The 20,066-nt window shown below is 39.3% G+C and overlaps 1 protein-coding gene across 1 annotated transcript in view; it reads left to right on the plus strand.

The window, feature by feature from the left end:
* The window catches only part of myo15b (myosin XVB), a 109,662-nt gene that overhangs the window by 81,674 nt on the left and 7,922 nt on the right, over positions 1–20,066 (plus strand). Inside the window, 18 exon segments of the mRNA XM_061094468.1 lie at positions 121–227; positions 1,256–1,315; positions 1,393–1,468; positions 1,641–1,759; positions 2,233–2,348; positions 5,374–5,515; positions 5,666–5,777; positions 5,909–6,191; positions 6,296–6,359; positions 7,631–7,703; positions 7,789–7,865; positions 7,955–8,031; positions 9,296–9,426; positions 9,549–9,643; positions 9,734–9,811; positions 9,901–9,997; positions 12,035–12,183; positions 12,293–12,423. Coding sequence (XP_060950451.1) covers positions 121–227; positions 1,256–1,315; positions 1,393–1,468; positions 1,641–1,759; positions 2,233–2,348; positions 5,374–5,515; positions 5,666–5,777; positions 5,909–6,191; positions 6,296–6,359; positions 7,631–7,703; positions 7,789–7,865; positions 7,955–8,031; positions 9,296–9,426; positions 9,549–9,643; positions 9,734–9,811; positions 9,901–9,997; positions 12,035–12,183; positions 12,293–12,423 — 1,987 coding nt within the window.

Genomic DNA, 20,066 nt, shown 5'->3' on the forward strand with positions numbered 1-20,066 from the left:
ATTTTCTGGACGTTGTGTTTGCAAGGAGATTAAGATCTGAATCTGTATGATACTATGTTTCAGCTGTCAAATGTTGCCAGCTAACTGAAGAATTTTTCATTTATTGTTTATTACCTGAAGACATGATGCCTGAAGAGGATAGCATTCAGTCTGAGTTTCAGCGATTTTCAGCAGGGGTCTACTTCTCTTACTCCAACATGCTGGGAAAACTGTTCATGCGAAAAGAAGTAAGAAATAAAAATACACAATCACACTCAGGACTTTATCAGGTGTTGTATATTAGCAATAGGATCAGATGTTTATTATCAAAGGCGTTGCTCATAGTGACATATCCAACATATCCAAACAGATAAAGTGCAAAAACTCTATGAAATATTGGACAAGTATTCATCAAGAGGCTTAGCCAGGAACAACTTCATTAATGCTAATTTATTAATTTTGAGTCCCTGCTCACATAACCTTAAAGGTGACATCGAGTCAGTGTCATGTTTTATACGTTTGATTGTCCCACTATAAAATCAGGGTAATTATAAATTATACCTTCGAGAATGGTCTTCACACAAAGCAGTGGCTTGGGACAACACATAAAGTGCATCAATACACAGCAAAAAACACATGTTTCCTAGAAAATGAAGTATCCAAGATCCTATGGTAGAATAAGTTGTTAATATCCTAGACGGTTGAAGGGTATGGAGAAATAGGACAGTGAAGTATCCAGAAAATTTGCCTTCTGGTGTTTGGCCTCTCAGGTCTGTACATAAAGTTTCCTAAATAAATTTGCTTAGCTCTTTCTTTTAACTTGTGTATACTACCACTCCTTTTTTTGTTGTCTCCGTTTCAAATCCACCAAGAGTCAAATCAAGCAGCTTGCTAGATGTGCATGTCCATTCAATGTGTAGGAGAGATTTTGGAGGAGTTTACACAGGCTCCTATGTGACTTACATTTACCCATAACAATCCTGTCAATTCAAAATATCAAGAAAAAAACTAAAAAAACTAAATATATAATACCAACATTTACATTATTTTTCTTCCTTTCTGCTCCTTTTCAAAGAAAAATTGTTTGTTATCACAATATATATTCTGTGTGAGGTTACTTATTATTATGACTTTTATATTATACATAAATTAATATTTATGGCATCTTTTTATCTGCCTGTAAAAATAATGCTTTTTTACTCCTAATGGCTTTTGAACACTGTACTCCTATCAAAGCTTGCTTCTCTAACCATTATTATTATGTATTTGTCTTCAGGTGTTTTACCCTAGAGAGATGTTCAACCATCCGTACATTCTCAACCTGTTATGTGAACAGGTTGGTGCAGTTTACTAAGAAATTATTCTACAGTACCATTCAATTCAAAACTAATGATCTCCCTTGCACTTGCACAGATCATGAGGGACACATACTCTGACAGTTGTGTGAGGATCAGCAGAGAGGAAAAGAGGAAGATGAAGGACTTGCTCTGTGAGAGTTATGGAGTTTTGACAGATTAGTATTGAGTCGGATACAGTTTTTAAAATGTTGATTAAAATGTTGGTTTTACAAGTTAACCGAAACTATTTGCCTTGAGTTAGTCAGAGGCGGCACACAAAATATCTGTGTACGTGCAGTGGATCACATCTATTTTGTTTTGTAGCAAATTTCAGTGTGGGAATGACCATAAGCACCATCCAGGATGACAACATGAAAAAAAGGATCGTCATTGCTGCTCGAGACAACTGGGAAAACTACTTTAGTCGACTATTCCCTGTGATGGTGAGTTATGGCAAAGCTTGGGATAATATGGGATTGGGAATGTGGGATGTGGATGTGTTAAGCATCTCAGTATCTATCATTTCATAGATGATTTCAATATACGGTAACAATTCAAAAGCTTTAAATGGGTAAAAAAAACATGAACATACTTTGTGAGGCGACCGTGACCTTGACTTTTGACCTTTGGCTATCAAAATCGAATCATTAAATGTTTGTGCCAAATTTGAAAGGATTATTGGATGGTGTTTCAGAGATATCAACCCTAAAAAATGTGCCAAAGGTCAAAGTGGCCCAATAGTGACAAACAGATTATTTTAGTTTTTTTTACTTATTTCATTATTTCCCAAAAACTAGCAGGAGTAGTAGAAGTAGCGGAATTGTGTTTAAGAAGTGGTGAAAAAATGACCATTGACTTATATTAAACTGTATGGTAAATGGTAAAATACTAATATCTATGTATGTTGTTGTTGCAGTCAGACAATGGGGATGCTGAGCTTTTGGGTGTGTCTCATCGTCGGATTCATCTCTTGAAGGTAGCCAGAGCATCAGGCATCAACCCAAAACATCTCTGTCTGCTTAGAAGCTACAGGTAAAAAAGCTGCTAACATATCAGAAGACAACAGAAACTAAACAATATTAAAGTAATGTATAATGTATAATCCATGTTCTCTGAGTGGAGAGATCTCTTCACCCGACATATTCCATGTGTACAGGGCTTGGCAAGTGGTTATATTTTAAAATAGGGTAGCTCCCAAAGGTACACATTTCTGGGGGCTTCCAAATTTCCTGCATTTCTACACCATCTGACTTTTTGCTTTCATTAAAGAACGATATATATTCACCAGTCCAGATTAGTTTGATTGAGGATGCTATGAAAACCAAGAATCAATCAAGAACATTACTTCATTATTTGGATATGGATAGAAAATTATTATTAGAAGAATAGCTGATGCAAATCCTCCCTTTACAGAAAACTTGCACCTTTGATTTGCCCTTAATGAGAAAATTAGGTAATAATCATAATTAACTACTGAAAACAGAAGCTGAATCACAGGAGAGTTCAGTACATTACATATATCCTGCTATTTAAAAATAATGTCATCCAGAGTCTGACAAACTGAACAAAAAAAAATACGAATAAGTTACTTTCCAATGTTGAACATCTTACTTTTTATTAGGCAATTTTAAGCCGTAAGAAATTATTCAGGTTTATAAAACCGTGCGCATACACCTATAGGACATGTTTCTTTTATAAATCTGGAAACGTGCATATGTGGATCTGCCTCATAGTCCCCGCTCTACATGCCCACAATCATAAAGGGTAAATGCAAAGCAACTCATAAATATTGAATTGTTCTGCTGACCAATGGGTTTTTCTGGTGAATCACAGCATCAAGCGATGAGAAGAAGAAGCAGGACTTTCTGACAGCGACATTGAGGAGTTGAAGAAAAACAGATTGATATCAGTGATATAATTAATAAAAGAAAATACAAGGAGTGATTATGTGTTGATGCTCCTGCTGTTAATTCAGCAGTAGGACACAGAGCACAGTGCCTTAAATAAAAAAGTGGACAGTTTTTAAGGTGGAGGCAAAATAAAATGTTTCTCACCGTCGGAATGTGAGGGGACATATTGTATCGCCTGTAAGTATTTTAATCATCCAAAACTGTAGGATTATTAAATTCAGAGACAGCTGCGATGTCGGCAATCTATCAAATTTAAATGAATTATATTTTTCCCAAAAGGGGGTTTAAGAAGAAGGGTAAACATTGAACAGTGTTAATGATATCACACACATACCTGTCTGCTAAGTAAAACCCAGAGTGGTGATAACTCGTGCTTGTACTGGGATGGGGCGGTTCCGTCAGGCAGTTTGTGTAATACTGGACTCATTTCAGCACAAAGATCCAAGATCACAGCTCTATAGAATCTTTATCAGTGGATGAGCCAGTCATCATGATAGGCTAGGAAATCATCATACTGTAGGAGTCGAGAGAATAATGTAATCCGGAGATCTTCTAGTTTGTGCGCCTCTCGGCGTGCGTTTATTTTTACAAACAATTCAACCACAGAGGCTCCCGGGCACCACCAAAACATCTGCCTTTAACCACCCCCAGTGGGCTACCTTGGTAACCCCACAGCTCCTTACCGGGTGTGTAAGTGTGCAAACCACATTAGTGTAAACCGTCTTTGGTGAATTCTGTATTATCACCTGTCGCCTACAATACTCTAATTTCCTCCTCATCCTTCTCTCCGCATACTCCTCTATGAGTTCCAGTGCATCCATCACGCAGCATTATGCACTAGTGTACTTCAATAGTACTTTTTCCGATGACATCCCTCCCTTTTCCAAAACTACCGTGGCCTGTGTAACTAACTAAGCCTATCCCCCTCACCTGACAGCCATGCCGAACAGCCAATCAGGAGACTGTGTGTACCGTGACATTTTCTCCCCCGGGAAAAATAATCGAAACACCCTGGCATTTGCACATCCAAATTTAGCCAGAAACACCAAAGGATTGAGGTCGGATTGCACCACGACCCTTTCACTGCTGGGAACATAGATCTCAAATTGTCTCACAGCAAGTACAAATGCTAGGGCCTCTTCCTCAATGGTTGAATTCACTTGCTGATGTTTATTGAGGTTCTTTGAGAAGTAGGCCACTGGTCTATCACAACCGTTCTCACTTGCTTCAAGCAAAATGGCTCTGATTGGGCTGCCGGTATAGCCTCATGCTACCAGTAGTGACAAGAACACTAGCAGAACACAGAACTAGAGAAGAATCAGTCAGTGGCCTCCACATGTAAAACCAGTCACTTTTTTGGGGGTGACTTGCTTTTGTCTCTATTGCACTTGTCCCATTCATTTGCACCCAAGCAGGTGAAATTGATTCACAATCAGTTGGGCCTCCCCAAATGGACAAATTGATATCCCTGAAGGTTAACTGACTTGGTGTTATACTGTTACGAATAAGTGTTCCCTTTTTTTTGAGCAGTGTATTATAACATCACAAAGATAGAGATGTTAGCAAACAGTTCCAATAATAACATTCATTTGTAGTTGTGTTTCTATTCCACTGATTCATTTTAGTAAAATATTCATCCTCCAGTTCTGTTTTTGGTTTCCGTTTGAGAGAAATACCTGAAATAAATTGTTTGTGTTAATGTAAGCATCTTGATTAGTGCAACTTAAATTCTAAAACTGTTACACGTGTTAGGACTGGTCAGAGAACCGACAAGCAGCACACATAGAGAGAGACAGGTAGTGGCTGCATCCCTGAGATGAGGCAGGAGGGAGCAGTCAGGCAGAGGAACTGCAGGTACAGAGAAACACAGGACTACTGGCTGGCAAAAACAACACAAGAATATATTTCAAAGAATGGCTGGAAATGCACCTGACTACAACAGCCTAAGATTGTTGAGGGAGGAACCAGGTATTTGTAGTTGAGCAGGACGATGGTGATGACTGGCAGTTGGTGGTCTCCTGCACACCTGACTCGACTCCAGTAATCAACACACACACACACACACACAGTGCAGCTTGGCAGAGTTGGAGGCCATGACAACAGGCATTGTCTTATATATATCTTCTGCTGTATTCTCCCCAATGTAGTTTTGCAGAAGTTATCTCAGTTGACCAACAAGGTGCAAGCAGAGTGAAACTGGAGCTGAAGAATGAAAACTTGGTGCTGCAGTCCAACAGAGCCCCTCAGATCACTGCCATGATCCAATTATTCCTTCAGGAGCTCATCAAGGTGGAATTAATTTATCATCGTACATTTATTTATCTGTCCTTTTGATGCTTTGTAGCATTGTTTGGCAATGTGACCCCATGCATGTATTTTAGCCACAAAACTTTTAATCCATATACTATCCTTCTGGACATCCTTCTCCATGCTCTGTAGGACTCAGGTCATGTCATTGCCCTGAAGAGTTTTGTGACAGATGACAAGAGTCTGCTCAGCTTCTGCAAGGGTGACATCATCAAAGTTCTACCAATGGAAGGAATCCAGACAGGTGAGATAATTTAATGGCTCCTTGAAATGTTTGATTAAAGTAGGGCACAACAAACCCTTGAAACTACCACATTGTTGGATGCATATACACATCTCCTAATCCAAATAATTACTTTTTTGGGGTTCCACTAGGCTGGTGTTTTGGGACCTTGGGAGGGCGGTCTGGTCTTTTTCCAGAAGATGTTACTCAGCCATCTGCAGTCCCGGACTACCACTCTCTCCAACCTGACCAAACAGATCCAAAGAGAAAAAGTATAAGAAGCACAAAAATTGTCAGTCCAGCCAAGGATGCTGATTCAGAATGGCCTAGAAGAGAGGCTTTGCTCCAGGGATCAGTCCAGAGCTCAATTCAGGGCTCAGTCAATGATTTGGAGATCCTCTCAGTTATGGCTAAGTTTGCCATTAAATACTTCAGGTATAATAAAAAACGCAAATTATATAATTCATTCTGCTGAGGTAATTCCGATTCCTAAATTGTGACATAGCTAATTCTGTGCTACCATTATTTGTTTGTTAAAGAGTGGGGAATATGGGTCTGCCAGCCAGTGGAAGGAACTTTTCAGAGGTGGTTCAGCACACAAAGGTAAGACAATATAACTCAGATATAATAATTTTTTTGTAGATTAACAAATCTGTGCATGACTTTAATATCCCTTTGTCTAAGCTGGGCTGTCTGTTTAAAATGCTTGAATCACTGCTTGACTAAGGTACATGCCTCTCAGGAGAAAAAATTCTTATTGAAGAGCGATTTTATGGGACAGCAGCGATGTCACGAAGAAAATACACTGATACTCTGCTGCTGCTGTGGATAACACAGTGAGTTAGAGTGAGGACGATAGAAAGAACAGATCCTGAAATAAAAAAAGATCCAATTCAAAGTTGGATGCAAAAAAAATACACACTCAGAATTTGAGAGAACGTTTTGTATCTCATGTTCGTATATTTTAAACATCCAAAAATGCAGGATTATTAAATTCAGAGAGAGCTGTGATGTCCTCAATCTTTAGAATTTAACAATTATTATTATATGCTTGTGTTTGTACTGGGATGGTTCGGTTCCGTTGGTCGATCTGTGTCATACTGGACTCAGTACAGCACAAGATCACAGATCAATGGAATCTATATTAACTCATCAGACATCGCTGAGCCCTCACATCCTTCTCATCTTTCCATCGTGTGCATCCATCACGCACCAGTGTCACCATAGTATTTATTTATTTCGAGCAATTGGAACGATTACCTCACATCACTTGATCCTAACCTCCACTCTAGGATAATATTTGGAAAGTGAATAGTTTTTCTTCATTTCTTGTAAGCGATCACCAGTGCGCTCTGTTTGCTCTGTGTGCCTGATTACAGTCACGTTCACTGTTTTATATATTTTTCAAATAAAAAGGTTTGTGTGGAACAGATGTGTCGCGTGAGCACAAGCTTTTGGTTTTTACTGTAAATTATGAAGAGAACTAATAATCTGGTCACCACCTCACGTCTGCATCGTCATTTTCCCATCTCCAAAACATTCGTACACATGGGTCAGAGTTTGCTTGGAAATGTGCACATTTTCCCGTCAAGTTTGTTTTTATAAATCCCTACGTTTCCGTGAGCAGTGGCGTACGTACGTTTTAGGCACCTGTTTTGTGCATATTTAACGGTTATAAATGAGACCCCTGCCCTGCCCATTGTTTTTCTTGCTCATATATCTTCTATGCTGCATACATTTCATGTGGGGCAGAGCATTACAGGAATCCACAGCAACACACAATTTCCTCATGTAAATCTGCAAAGTGGTCAACCATGTCAATGAAATATCCTAAGTAGGTACAACTAACTTCACTTTTTTCTTGTTTTATCCAGATCCCCACTCAAGAGTCCCTCATTCTCTACAATGGTCCTGAAATCAATAAATTATCTGTCCAGTGCTTCATGAGTGAGTGTACTCACACCAACCATGCTAATATACACTAAGATCATTGATGTTCATCTGTCATGCTTCCAATTGTTTGTCTTTCTAGACTTGATGCAGTTCATGGGTGACATGCCATTGAAAAAGGATAAAACCCAGTCAGACTGCCTTAGCCATATATTATTGGTCAGTCTGCATCAAACTGTGTATATGCAAGATTTATTGGTATTAATCAGACTTAAGGATTTAAAGAAGTGTTTCTCTGTTATTTTCAGCTAGGAAAAGAAAAGGAGCTGCTGCAAGATGAACTTTACTGCCAGGTCATCAAGCAAACCACCAACAACCCAACCAAGTGAGTCTGTGGAATTTAAGAAGAAGAATAAAGTTTGGACCTAAATTCACATTTAAATAAATTAAAGTGCTACATAAATTCAGGTAATTTTTATAACCGTCCAGTTCGAGTCTGACAATGCAACAAGAGTGAAACATTAAATCAGTAATGGTTACGAGTTATACTTACTATCGTATAATTTCTCGGTCCAGCTAAAAATCTAGGTTTTTCCCCATCTGAATTTTTAAACACACGTTAATGAGGTCATTAAATCCTGCTACTTCAATGTACGAAATATTTCCTAATTAAATTAAATTAATTAAATCAATTCCATCTCTCCCTGACTTAGAAAAGCTAATACATAGTTTTTCCCGTCTGGACTATTGCAATGCAATTTTCTACATGCCGTAGTCAAACCTCAGAAACTTGTTTGCAGCTTGTACAAAATACTGCTGTTCGTACTGTAAGTAAAACCAACTGTAGGTCTCATATCACACCAATCCTTGCATCCCTTCACTGGTTACCAGGTTGGTTTTATGATTCTTTTGGTATCTTAAAGCTCAACATGGGCTCGCCCCTCCGACATTTCGCAGCTCTGACTCCCTACAATCACAGTTGCAACCTGTCCTTGTAAGCGGTCCCTAGGTCGAGGCTGGCTTCTCAGGGTGACCGAGCTTTCTCTGTCAGGGCACCCCGAGGATCTGGAAGTCCCTGTCTGACGAGATAAGCTCACAAACTCACTATCTTAAAGCACTGCTCCAAATTTTTAACATGTGATTTGTAATTCTACAAACAGTACTACTGTATTGTTTTCACTCCTTTGTTTATTTTATCTTACTGTTATTGCAACCAAATTTTATGTATGTAAATATGACAGCTTTTGACTCTTTGCCTATGCCAGTAGCCAGTCAGATTTACATTTAGCCTCAGCTTACCCTCAGGTTCGGGTTTTAAACAATATTGCGATTAAAAGGCTGAAACACCTGATGATGAAAGGTACAATTGAAGATTATTATTATTAGCCTTTCAGAGTTCAAATGTGATGGTTACACAACTCTTCCTGGTCTCTCTCTCCTAATCTCCCTACCTTTTTATTATAATTCATTCTTCTTTTTCCATGAATTTTCTTTCTTGAAGCACTTTGTAACCTCGTTTAGGTAAGTGCTGTACAAAGAAAGTTATTATTGTTATTATTATTTAAACTTTGCAACAAAGAAAAATAAATCCACCATTGCTATGTTTTTTGTTACAACTGTTTTCTGATTGTTGTGTGTTGTCTCCACAGATCCAGTTGTACCCTTGGTTGGCGGCTACTCAGCCTGATGACGGGGTTCTTCCCTTGCTCTGGTACTCTGCAGCCATACATCACACATCACCTACACAACATCTCTCAGGACTATGAACATCCATACCAAGGTAAGAGACACGCAACATAGTACATACACACAGATATCAGTAATTAAAACAACCTGCCACGTGTGTTTAAAAAAAGACATTTAATGTTAAGGTAGCTAATTAAATGCACATCTTGTTCTCAGAGCTGGCATATGTGTGTATGGATAACCTTCAACGATCTCTCGATTTCGGTGGTCGCCGAAATATCCCCTCACAGATGGAGACAGAAGCCATACTGGTAATTTAACCAATGCACTGGTGCATATAAAAGCAAATCCTTATCATTCCATCATTATCTGCCTGAGAACTGTGCAATGGTTTTCTGCAGGCTGGCAAAACTTTTCGACGCATTCCCATCCAGCTACCAGGAGGCGGTGATTTCCCTATGAAGATACACAGCTTCAGTGTAAGATGTATTTTATACATACTCATAAAAAAACAGTACTCTTTTTTTTTTCAATTAACATTCTTTGTGGTTTGTTAATCTTCATCAAGATGGCAGCAGATTTGGTAAAAGAGTTCTGTAAGGAAATGGGCATCTCAAATCTCACAGAAATCAAAGACTTCGCCATCTTCTGCAACAAACTTAAAGGTAAATTAGATTATGATGTATTATAATATACATAATGACAAGTCATAAATTGTGTAGTATAATAAGACTGACAACAAGCTGAACAACTTACTTGTTGTTCAGCTTGTTGTTCTGTATAACAAGCCATTATGCTGTGTTAAACATGATCCTTTTTTGAATCTATGCCCTTTCTCTTCTCTGCCTCTGCAATTTGTACTTCTTTCTCTGCTTCTGCAGGTTCAATGCTTTGACAAAGGGGGATTTTTGGTATAACACACTAAAACAGATGCTCAAAGGATCAGATCACTCAAATTACATGATTAATGCATTTTCTCATCTAACTCACGTCATGGGAAGGGTGTGAGGCCCTGTGCAAAATTGGTGGTGTGACCAAGCACACTCACAAACCACAGCATAATACACATACTGTAGCCATTTGAGATTAAATGTTTTCATACAGCACAGTTTCTGAGAAATGTTTTCTATATACAGTGTAGTTGAATGCTTGAAAAAACCCCACAAACAAGTGAATGTTTTATTAGCAGTAAGGTGTAAATGCTTTTCTACTTAGTTCACAATGTACTGTACGATTTGACCACAGCACTAAGTACAGCGAACAACATGACGCATCTCCGACAGCAGCAACTATTACTTATAAAGGCTGCAACATCCTCTGCCCAAAACCGTCAAGAAGAGTAAGGAAGAACTACAAACTACATCACTTTTAAAATGTTGGCACCTGGAGGCCAAAGGTCGAGGAGTCATCTCAGGTTCCTGTAAATGTGATATCTGGCCTGCCAGTATAGGGAATTCCATTATAACTGGCACAAGTCACTTTGACTCATGGTTGACCTGAATTGGTTCTGGCATCTTGAATGTGTTATCAGAACACTGATTTGAGGGTATTTCTTTTACTTTGGATCAGTTGTCACTTGGACTCAAAAATAAAGTGATTGCATTTCAGTGGTCAACATTATCATTCATTAAGGGCAGGAGATGATCAATTTTGATTTGAATAATTAGAATTTGATGATGAAACAAATGCATAAAGTCATTGCTGTTAAGCAGTGGTTTTGTGGTGCCTGGAGAAGTGGTAATAATAAATAATTTATTTAAAGCAATGCAACTGGCAAAGGATAAATGTTGCATGTTATATACAGTGACATGTAAGACTACTCTTGTATATTTTGTTCACCCAAGAATGGGCCAAAAGTATTTTCATATCAGCTGTTCCAATAGTTACTTTAAGTAGTGCAGTTTTAGTTCTTGAGCCTTCCCCACATTCTGATCGAGTTCCTCTCTTCACATGAGTGACTTCCAGGTTTCTACAATACAATTATACTATTGTCATCATTTTCATACCCCTGATATTATGATAATAATATAGCATAATAATAATAACCCATATGTTTAAATAGAATCTTAATCCCCTATTAGAGGGCAGAAGTTAGTATTCTCTGTTTAAAACATGGTTGGAGGATATATTCTGAGCAAGCCTGAGCATGCTCTTATTGTGGGCTGCTTGAAAAAAGTGAGCCACAGGCTGGCAAATAATATTTGCGCAGTTTTAGTTTTTGAGCACAATAGACAGGCAGTTTAACCAGGCTAAGCTGCATTAAAACATGACACTATAGATCACTGATTTAAAAAACAGAAGATAAGTATCTGACTAATGTATAATAAATGGGATTTAGATTAAGTTTTACTGGATCATTTTAGAGAGTTGTACACCGGCCTGAATTGTATTAAATACACATACTAATTCAAGAAAAGTTTTTTTGGTTGGTTGAGGTTCTTGGTTTATAGAGGCACAAGTGTGACAACTACATCTTCTGTGCTGCGACCTCTCCTTTTCAATTTGTAGGCAAACTTTCAAGAGCTTGACTGACTGGTGACTGGAGGTGCAGCTATTCGTGTACATGGAGTTTAAATTATAGCCGGAAAGATAGGTTTGAGTTTAATTAGTAGTGGGCAACCGAGGTTGTTACGTTAAGTCAAGCTGGAAGTAATTAATCTGGATCTGATTTGATTGATATTTTTTTGCCCCTCCACTGTCAGATGGAGTTGTGCGTCCCCTCCATGCTAAGGAGTATCTCTTTGACTTTCCGCTGGATGACAACTCCATCTTCTTGTCTCTGAGGAGAGTGATGTGGAGAACCCCTCTGTCCTTCAAGAGTGACCTCTATATGAATTTCCACTATCAGCAGGTAACAAGATGAGTTCACAGTAGCCAGATATAAAAGTACTTTTCTAGCCATTGGTCCAGTTTTGGTGTCGTTATTTATATACTAACTTTCTGTGTGTGTGTAACTCAAGCTCCTGGGCGACTATCTGAATGGGCGACTGATCCTTCCTCCTGCTTCAGGGGGTTCCTCATCAATCCAGCACATGGCAGAGCTCTCAGCTTTGCAGCATCTGGCTCAAGGTCAAGGAAATCAGCCCTCACTGTGAGTCACACACACTGATCTTTCTCATATATGTTTATTAGTTTTCCAACAGATAATACAACACAAAACAAAACAAAAACAAGACAAACATTTGGCTCACACACATATTCAAATCCATACAGGCAGAAGATTCAGGGGTCAAGTCCTATACAAGTAAGAAAAAATTTAAAAACAGATAAGTAAAATAAAAGTATACAGAAATAAAAGTAAATCGATTAAATGGTAAAACAGAGTGCCTCTTTTGAGGCAGAGCATTCTGAGCTATGATACAAACCCTCTTGTGAGAATGGTGGAAACATTCAGACCAACATATGATAGAAAGGGCTCCCATGTTTTATGAAAGGCGTCATCATTGCTGTGAAGTTTACATGTCAAATGGTCCAACACAACATATTCAAATACAACCCTTTGCCACTGAGCCTTAGATGGAGCTTTATCTGTGATCCATTTCAAATTTTTTTAAATTTGTAAGTGATGGACATGTCAGATATACCAAATAGCTCTCACTCGGTTACAGACATTCAGTATTTTAGCACTTTTCCAAGCATCATTCCAGTCATCATCTGTTATCCTAACATTAAGTTCCCTTTCCCATAAGCCCTTCAGAGAGGAGGTGTTTGTGATGTTATACTCCTTAAGGATATTATAGAATAGGCTAATAGAACTTACAGATGTGAATCGAGATCTGCCCTCTAATTTTCTAATGGCATACCATGCCTTAACTGTGGAGGTTGTAATAGGGTTAGTACAAGCCGACTTCAAAAATGTATTTTTCCTAATAAACAGAAGATTAACCAAAGGGTGTTTAGACATTGAACTTTCTACATCCAACCAGAGAGACGTGGACTTATTATGCACCCAGTCAGCTATGATACGCAAATGAACACTAAGCTGAAATTTTCTAATGTCCGGGAGATCGAGACCCCCCTCTGAGGATGGAAGACATAGCGTAGCTATTTTCAGGCGTGCTTTCTTCTTAGACCATATAAAGGAGCTAAACCAACTATTTAACTGTTTGATAGTCTTATGGAGGAACATAACTGGGATCATTTGTATGGGGTAAAGTAGCCTAGGGAGAACGTTAATTTTTAGAAGTGCGACACGGCCTAACCAGGAAATTGGGAGGGTATTCCATCTTTCTAGGTCTAGCCTTATACGCTCAAATATGGGTGGGAAATTTGCTTTGTATAGCTGTTCAAACGAGGGTGTTACACGTATTCCCAAATAGACAAAACCTTCTGGCGACCATTTAAACGGGAAGGGAGATGGGGTTTTAGGTATTTGTTTCAGACAGCCTAATGGCATCACTTCCGATTTATTAAAATTTATTCTGTAACCAGAAAAAGTACTGAACATATTAATGGTCTCAATAAGGGTTGGAATAGATACCTCAGGTTCAGTCAAAACATTCAAGACGTCGTCAGCATAAAGAGTAATCTTGTGTTGTCTAGTGGCCAAGGTGAGACCATGTATGTTTTAATTTATCCTGATAGCCTCAGCAAGTGGCTCAATTGCTAAGGCAAAGAGCAGGGGTGACAGAGGACACCCTTGCCTTGTACCTCTAAAAATGTGAAAGTTAGAAGATTGCAACCCATTGGTAAACACTGCAGACAGGGGATTTGTATAAAGTAACCTTATCCAGTTTATCAAATTTTCACTCAGGCCAAATTTGTGTAGTGTAAAAAAACAGGTATGGCATCTCTACGCGATCAAACGCCTTCTCAGCGTCCAGAGAAAGCACTACACCATTCAAAGACTGCTGTTGAAAAACCTGAATTGTGTTACATAATCTGCGCATATTAGTGTATGAATTACGACCTTTAATGAATCCAGTTTGGTCATCATTTATAAGAATAGGGAGTAAGCCTTCTAGTCCTGTATGACGCACAGTCTTCAGGGATTTTACCTTTTTTTAAAATTAGAGAGATGTGCGCTTCTCTCAAGGACTGTGGCAAAACGCCTCTCTTAAAAGAGTCATTAAACATATTTAGAAGTGGGTCAATCAGTAAATCACAGAACTCTTTGTAGAATTCACTACTGAATCCGTCTGGACCTGGGGCTTTACCAGACTGTAACCCTTTAATAGCATAGAGTACCTCCTTCTTAGATATAGGAGCTTCAAGAGATGCTTTCTGGTCCTCAGATAAGCTAGGAAGGTTAAGAGAGGTGAAAAAATTGTTCATTTTTTCAGTTGTATCAGTTTGTAGTTCAGATTTATACAAACTTTCATAGTAAGTTCTAAATGCATCGTTAATGGCTACAGTGTTAAATGTCTGTTCACCCCGACTGTCTATGATTGAAGAGATAACTCGGGAGTCAGCCTTCTTCTTCGTCAAATATGACAGATATTTCCCAGCTTTATCTCCATGTTCCTACATTTTTTTTGCCTTCGCCTCCTAGTGGACGTATAGGATATAATAATACCTCTGGATAAAGCTTTAGATGTTTCCCACAACAATGAGGAGTCATTAGTGGAGGCTGAATTAACAGAAAAAAATGACTGAAATTCTTCTCTAAAGTAAGATAAGAAATTGCTGTCTGTTAGGATAGAAGGGTTGAACTTCCAATGTCTGGTTTGGTTGACTGGGTTCTCTAAATTATATTGTATGAACACAGCAGCATGATCAGAAATAACTATATTTCCTATAGAGCTGGAGATAACTGACGGCAGTAGAGTTCTCGGGAGAAAGAAATAGTCAATCCTGGTATAGGATTTGTGAACATTTGAGAAAAATGTATATTCTTTCTCAGCAACATGTTGGGCTCTCCACACATCTGCATAGTCTAGGTCCTCACAAAGTGCTGATATCGTTTAAGCTTGAGGTAAAAGTGATAATTTACCAGGTGGAGATTTGTCCATGATAGGATTTAAATGGCAATTAAAATCTCCTCCAATAAACGTGTTTCTGACATTAAGATCTATCACTTTAGAGAAAGAAGTAAGAAGGTCACTTGGGTATCCAGGTGGGTTGTAAATATTCATTATAGCAATTTCTTCCCCATGTAGTATGCCTCTCACAATCACATAACAACCTGCTGTGTCTTTTGTACAGTCTAGAAGTTTAAATGGTACATTCCTCTGGATTAAAATGGCCACGCCTCGACTCCTTGAAGTAAAAGATGAAAAATAAACCTGTCCAATACCTCCTTGTTGCAAATTTAAGATGTTCACTGTCGTTTAAATGTGTCTCTTGCAATAGCGCTATGTCAACGCATTCCTTTTTAAGATAAGTTAGAACCTTTTTCCGTTTGACAGGTGTACCATTTACATTCCAAGTGCATAGCTTCAAAGCTGACGTGATCATGGGCTATGGACTAATATATTGCCTGAACAGATTGCCTGTAATGTAATCCATAATGATGTGATCCGAACAGAACAAAACCAAAAACAGAACATTATAAAGGTTATAACAAAAAATAGTGCATCTAAGGCAACCTCTGCCTAACACTGGCATAAAATGTACACACTGTCCTTCTCCTAAACTTGGAGGAGCTCGAGCGAAAGGCTTCTCTAGCAACAAAAGAAAGATACCTATCCGGGAAATCCGAAGGCATTGCTTATAGTGATCCTACAAAGCTAAAAAGACATCAGTGCTCCAAATCAAGTGTAATGCATATACAACTGCAAAACTTACTAAAGGTCCGACAGATCCGCTGCTCAGCACGAAAACTTAGATTAATGTTCACACATCATCACGGGGGGCATCCTTCAGTGACTGGATGTATTTCTCCACCGCGGCTGGGTCAGGAAACATCTTGGTGGATCCTCGACAGGTGACTCTCAGTGACGCGGGGTACACCTGCCTGTAATCAGCACCGAGCGCTCTCAGCTGTTTCTTCACTCCGTCGTATCCCTTTCTCCTGCGTAGAACGGAAGCTGAAAAGTCCTGAAATATCATCACCGTTGCGTCCTCATGTTTCAGCGCTCGATTTCTCTTTCCCATCTCCCACGACGCATTCATCACACTCTGTTTATTCTGATAGTTGTGGAACCTGACCAGCACCGGCCGCGGTCTCTGGGTGAAGGGGGGCTCCGGGGCCAGCGAGCGGTGTGCTCTCTCCAACTTCACGCGGCCCAACTTCGTTTCAATGTGAAGGATTTTAGGGAGCCAAGCCTCAAAGAACTCAGTCGGCTCATCTCCTTCAGCCTCCTCTGGGATTCCGATGATACGGATGTTTTTGCGTCGTCCTCTGTTCTCCAGGTCGTCGGACCGCTCACTTAATTCACAAACCAACTTCTCCAGAGCTTTCAACTTTCCGTCCACCAGGTCTGTGACGTCCTCCAGTGCTGAAATACTCTGCTCGGCCTCGGTTATCCGCTTCTCATGGCTGTCCAGTTCTTCTCTGTGTATTTTTAAAAGCTCTGACAGTGGGCCGAGTTTTTCGTCGATGACTCTAGAGATGTTGGCTGTGTAATTTCGCCCACCGCTTCGCGAAGCGCCCGTAAGCTAGCCTCGGCTCCGGTGTCGGCTATGATGCTAGCTCCCGCATGGACATCGCCAGCCTGCTGGCTGTGCTCAGCATCATCGGGAGCTTGATTTATTTTACGTGGCATGTTGTCGGATTGCCTCAGAAAGTAGCTGTCAATGTTCATGTTAGGCTAATGAACCATTAAGAGGTTGGAGTGCTATTTTTGTAGGTTTAAGTGAATAAATTAGCTAATAAGCGCAGCAGCTCTCCCAAACGTGACCTTCCCTCACAACGCCATCTTGAAAACCACACACACTGATCTAAAAAAATCCTATTCAGGTCAATGTAGGAATGTGACATTGTGGGAAACCAGCTCATTGTTCAATTACATCCAATCCATAGTCGGACTAATGAACAGAATTAAAAACAATCGTATTGCAGAGTTAAAGAATAAACAAACCCCTTACTAGCCAGTAAGGGGTTTGTTTACGCCCAGAACTCTTAAAGTATGAAATATCTGGACATTTTGGTCTTAAGGCCCCCTTCACATTAAATATATATTAGTTTTAATTTTAAAAAGTATTTCAACTGACTATATTTATCTAAGTAAAGTCATAAGTTACAGAGAGTGCCACCTATACATTAAACAAGGTTTTCATTACCTGACTTTGTCTAGTCTGAAAAGATAGGTGCAAAATTGGTAGTCAGCGACACTTATTGTCAGTGAGAGTTCCACCATGTTGTGGGTCCAAGAAAAGATATCCTTGCTTTTCCTTTTCACCATTGATGTTTTTGTTACAATGAGATGAGTGGAAATTCTGCTTCCTGTTTACGCACACACATACCCAGTGTACGTGAATGGTCACATGACATGACATCTGTTTTCTGGTGTGTTATGGATGGTAATTATTACTGATAAAGTAAATACGTGTTACAACTGATAGCAAATAAGGAATCGAATGCAAGACCCACAGAACACTCACAAACAGTTACGAGAAACAGTTTTTAATAAGACATATGGGTTTATTACATCGATAGGCCATCAAATCAGGCCAAAGGCAAGGTCAATAAACAAGGCTGGGTCATACACATCATTAAAACATCTGTTTCAAGTCATTGCTATTAGTGAGATTTGAGGAACAAATGGATAAAAAGCTTGGCATTCAAGTGCAACCAATGTAAAAAGTTAGACTGGAGCCCTGCTTACTCCTGGCTGAAATGCCATCTGGAAAACACACAGCAATGCGTGCAAATCAATGACACACAATTTAGGATGGTCACTTGTAGAGTACCTCGGGATCTGTGATTGGTCCATAACTTTATATTAATAATATTTGTAATGTTACAGTGTTGTTAAAGTTTGCTACTTTTGCAGAATGTACTAATATATTTTGTCCTGGAAATCCTAATAGCTTAGTTTGATGAAAAACAGTCCAAATTTAAAGGGCACATATTATGAAAATTCCACTTTTGTAGTGCTTCTACAGGTTAATTTGGGTATCTAGCATGTCTACTGTCCCAAAAATGTTTTGTGGTTCCTCTATGTCAGAAACAATATGCTAGATGGCGTCGAATGGGATTTCGACCAGAATTTACGTCATAGGCTCGCTACACGGGCCGGCGGTTAGCTTGGTTAGTCTCTCCCTGGAGCCCGGCTTCGGCCCACCTGACTCTGGTTCAAAACGATATGGTTGCAAGATTGTATCTTTGTCTCCAGTAGCCATATTTCTACAGATTTAATGGATAGCTAAAAATCTGGGCGCTTGTATCTCGTGAAGGAGGGAGGAGGGGTGGGGGGCACTCAAAACAGGTCAATCTGAGGAGGGCTGTTTATACAGGGTAAAAAGGGTGCTGTTTTAAATTATCCTTGTGGTATTTTGACCAAAATATGGCAGACATTTTATTAAGACCCCAAGGAACCATATCAACTGTGTTAAAATGGGCATAATATGTCTCCTTTAAATAATTTAATAATAAATTAACATGGAAACAACAAATTGAGGACATTGAAGAAAATATTTCAAAGTGAATAGCAAGCCGGTACAAATCTAGACACAATAAATCATAACGTTTTGCATAGTATTTATGTGTTCACTAACACTTCCTTATCTATAGGTGAAACTGCGGAAGTCCACATTCCAATTTTAATTCAAATTGTATTACTAAAGGAAAAAGGCATACATATTATCAATAAGGCAGGTTATTATGATCACACAAAATGAACTATTTATAAAAATCCGATATGATGAAATTACATGATTTGATATACTATGAAATAATGCAATAAATGTTTAGACTTAAATCAAAGTCACTCCCAAGTTGTGTCCAAAGTTAGTTTCAATTCAGGAGAGTAAATGTGATTTAAGAGACATTTGTAAATTGGTGGTACCAAAAGCAAAACAGGGGATCACAAGGTCAATCTGAAGTATTGTAGGACAACTTTCCATAGCAAAGGATTGCACCTATATCTAGGGCTGCCGCGATTCGTCGACGTCATCGATTACGTCGACGCTGAAAATGCGTTGACGCATTTTTTTTTTAAACCGCTGGTCACATGCCGCTGCTGGGGGAGCAGTCGCCCCGGCGCCCTCCCCTCCGCCCTCCACGCAGCCGGAGGCTCGGTGTTCGGCCCGCCTCACGTTGTTTTTTTTTTCTGGGGGGGGGTGGTCCTCGTCCAGGGCGTCGCTGGTGCGGGGGCTTCCTTTCTCTTGGACCGCGGGGCGGTGTCCGGCGCATGTGCGTCACCTCAGCTACGGCGCCCGCTGGGGGAACGCTCCATTCCCGCGGGGGGCGGCGGCGCTAGACTGAGTCCAGAATATGTGGACATGCTGACATTCTTACATTACAACACACATGTCTAACTGACGTTTGAGTCAGATTTTGAGCTGGACACCATTGTTTCTTATACTTTAAACATGTTGCACTTTGTTTAATATGCAGACCTAACTTTTTTATTTTGATAAGGGGTTAAATAGAAACTTTGATATCTTTTTGAGTTGCACTGCTGACTTAACTTATTAGCCCTCTTTTTGATTTATTTTTATCACGTTGGAGTTGCTAGTTTAAACCTACAGTTTTGCACTTTAATATTTGAGCCTTTGTTTACATCTTGTTTTGTGCTGCATTATACGATGACATACAGTTTGTTGTTGTCAAAATAAAATTAACTGAAATAAATGGTAAATTTAATTTTTTTGGAGGAAAATTAGTCGTTTAGATTAATCGACTAATCG

This window comes from Limanda limanda, chromosome 21 (assembly GCF_963576545.1).
Source record: "Limanda limanda chromosome 21, fLimLim1.1, whole genome shotgun sequence".
Classification (NCBI taxonomy): Eukaryota; Metazoa; Chordata; class Actinopteri; order Pleuronectiformes; family Pleuronectidae; genus Limanda; species Limanda limanda.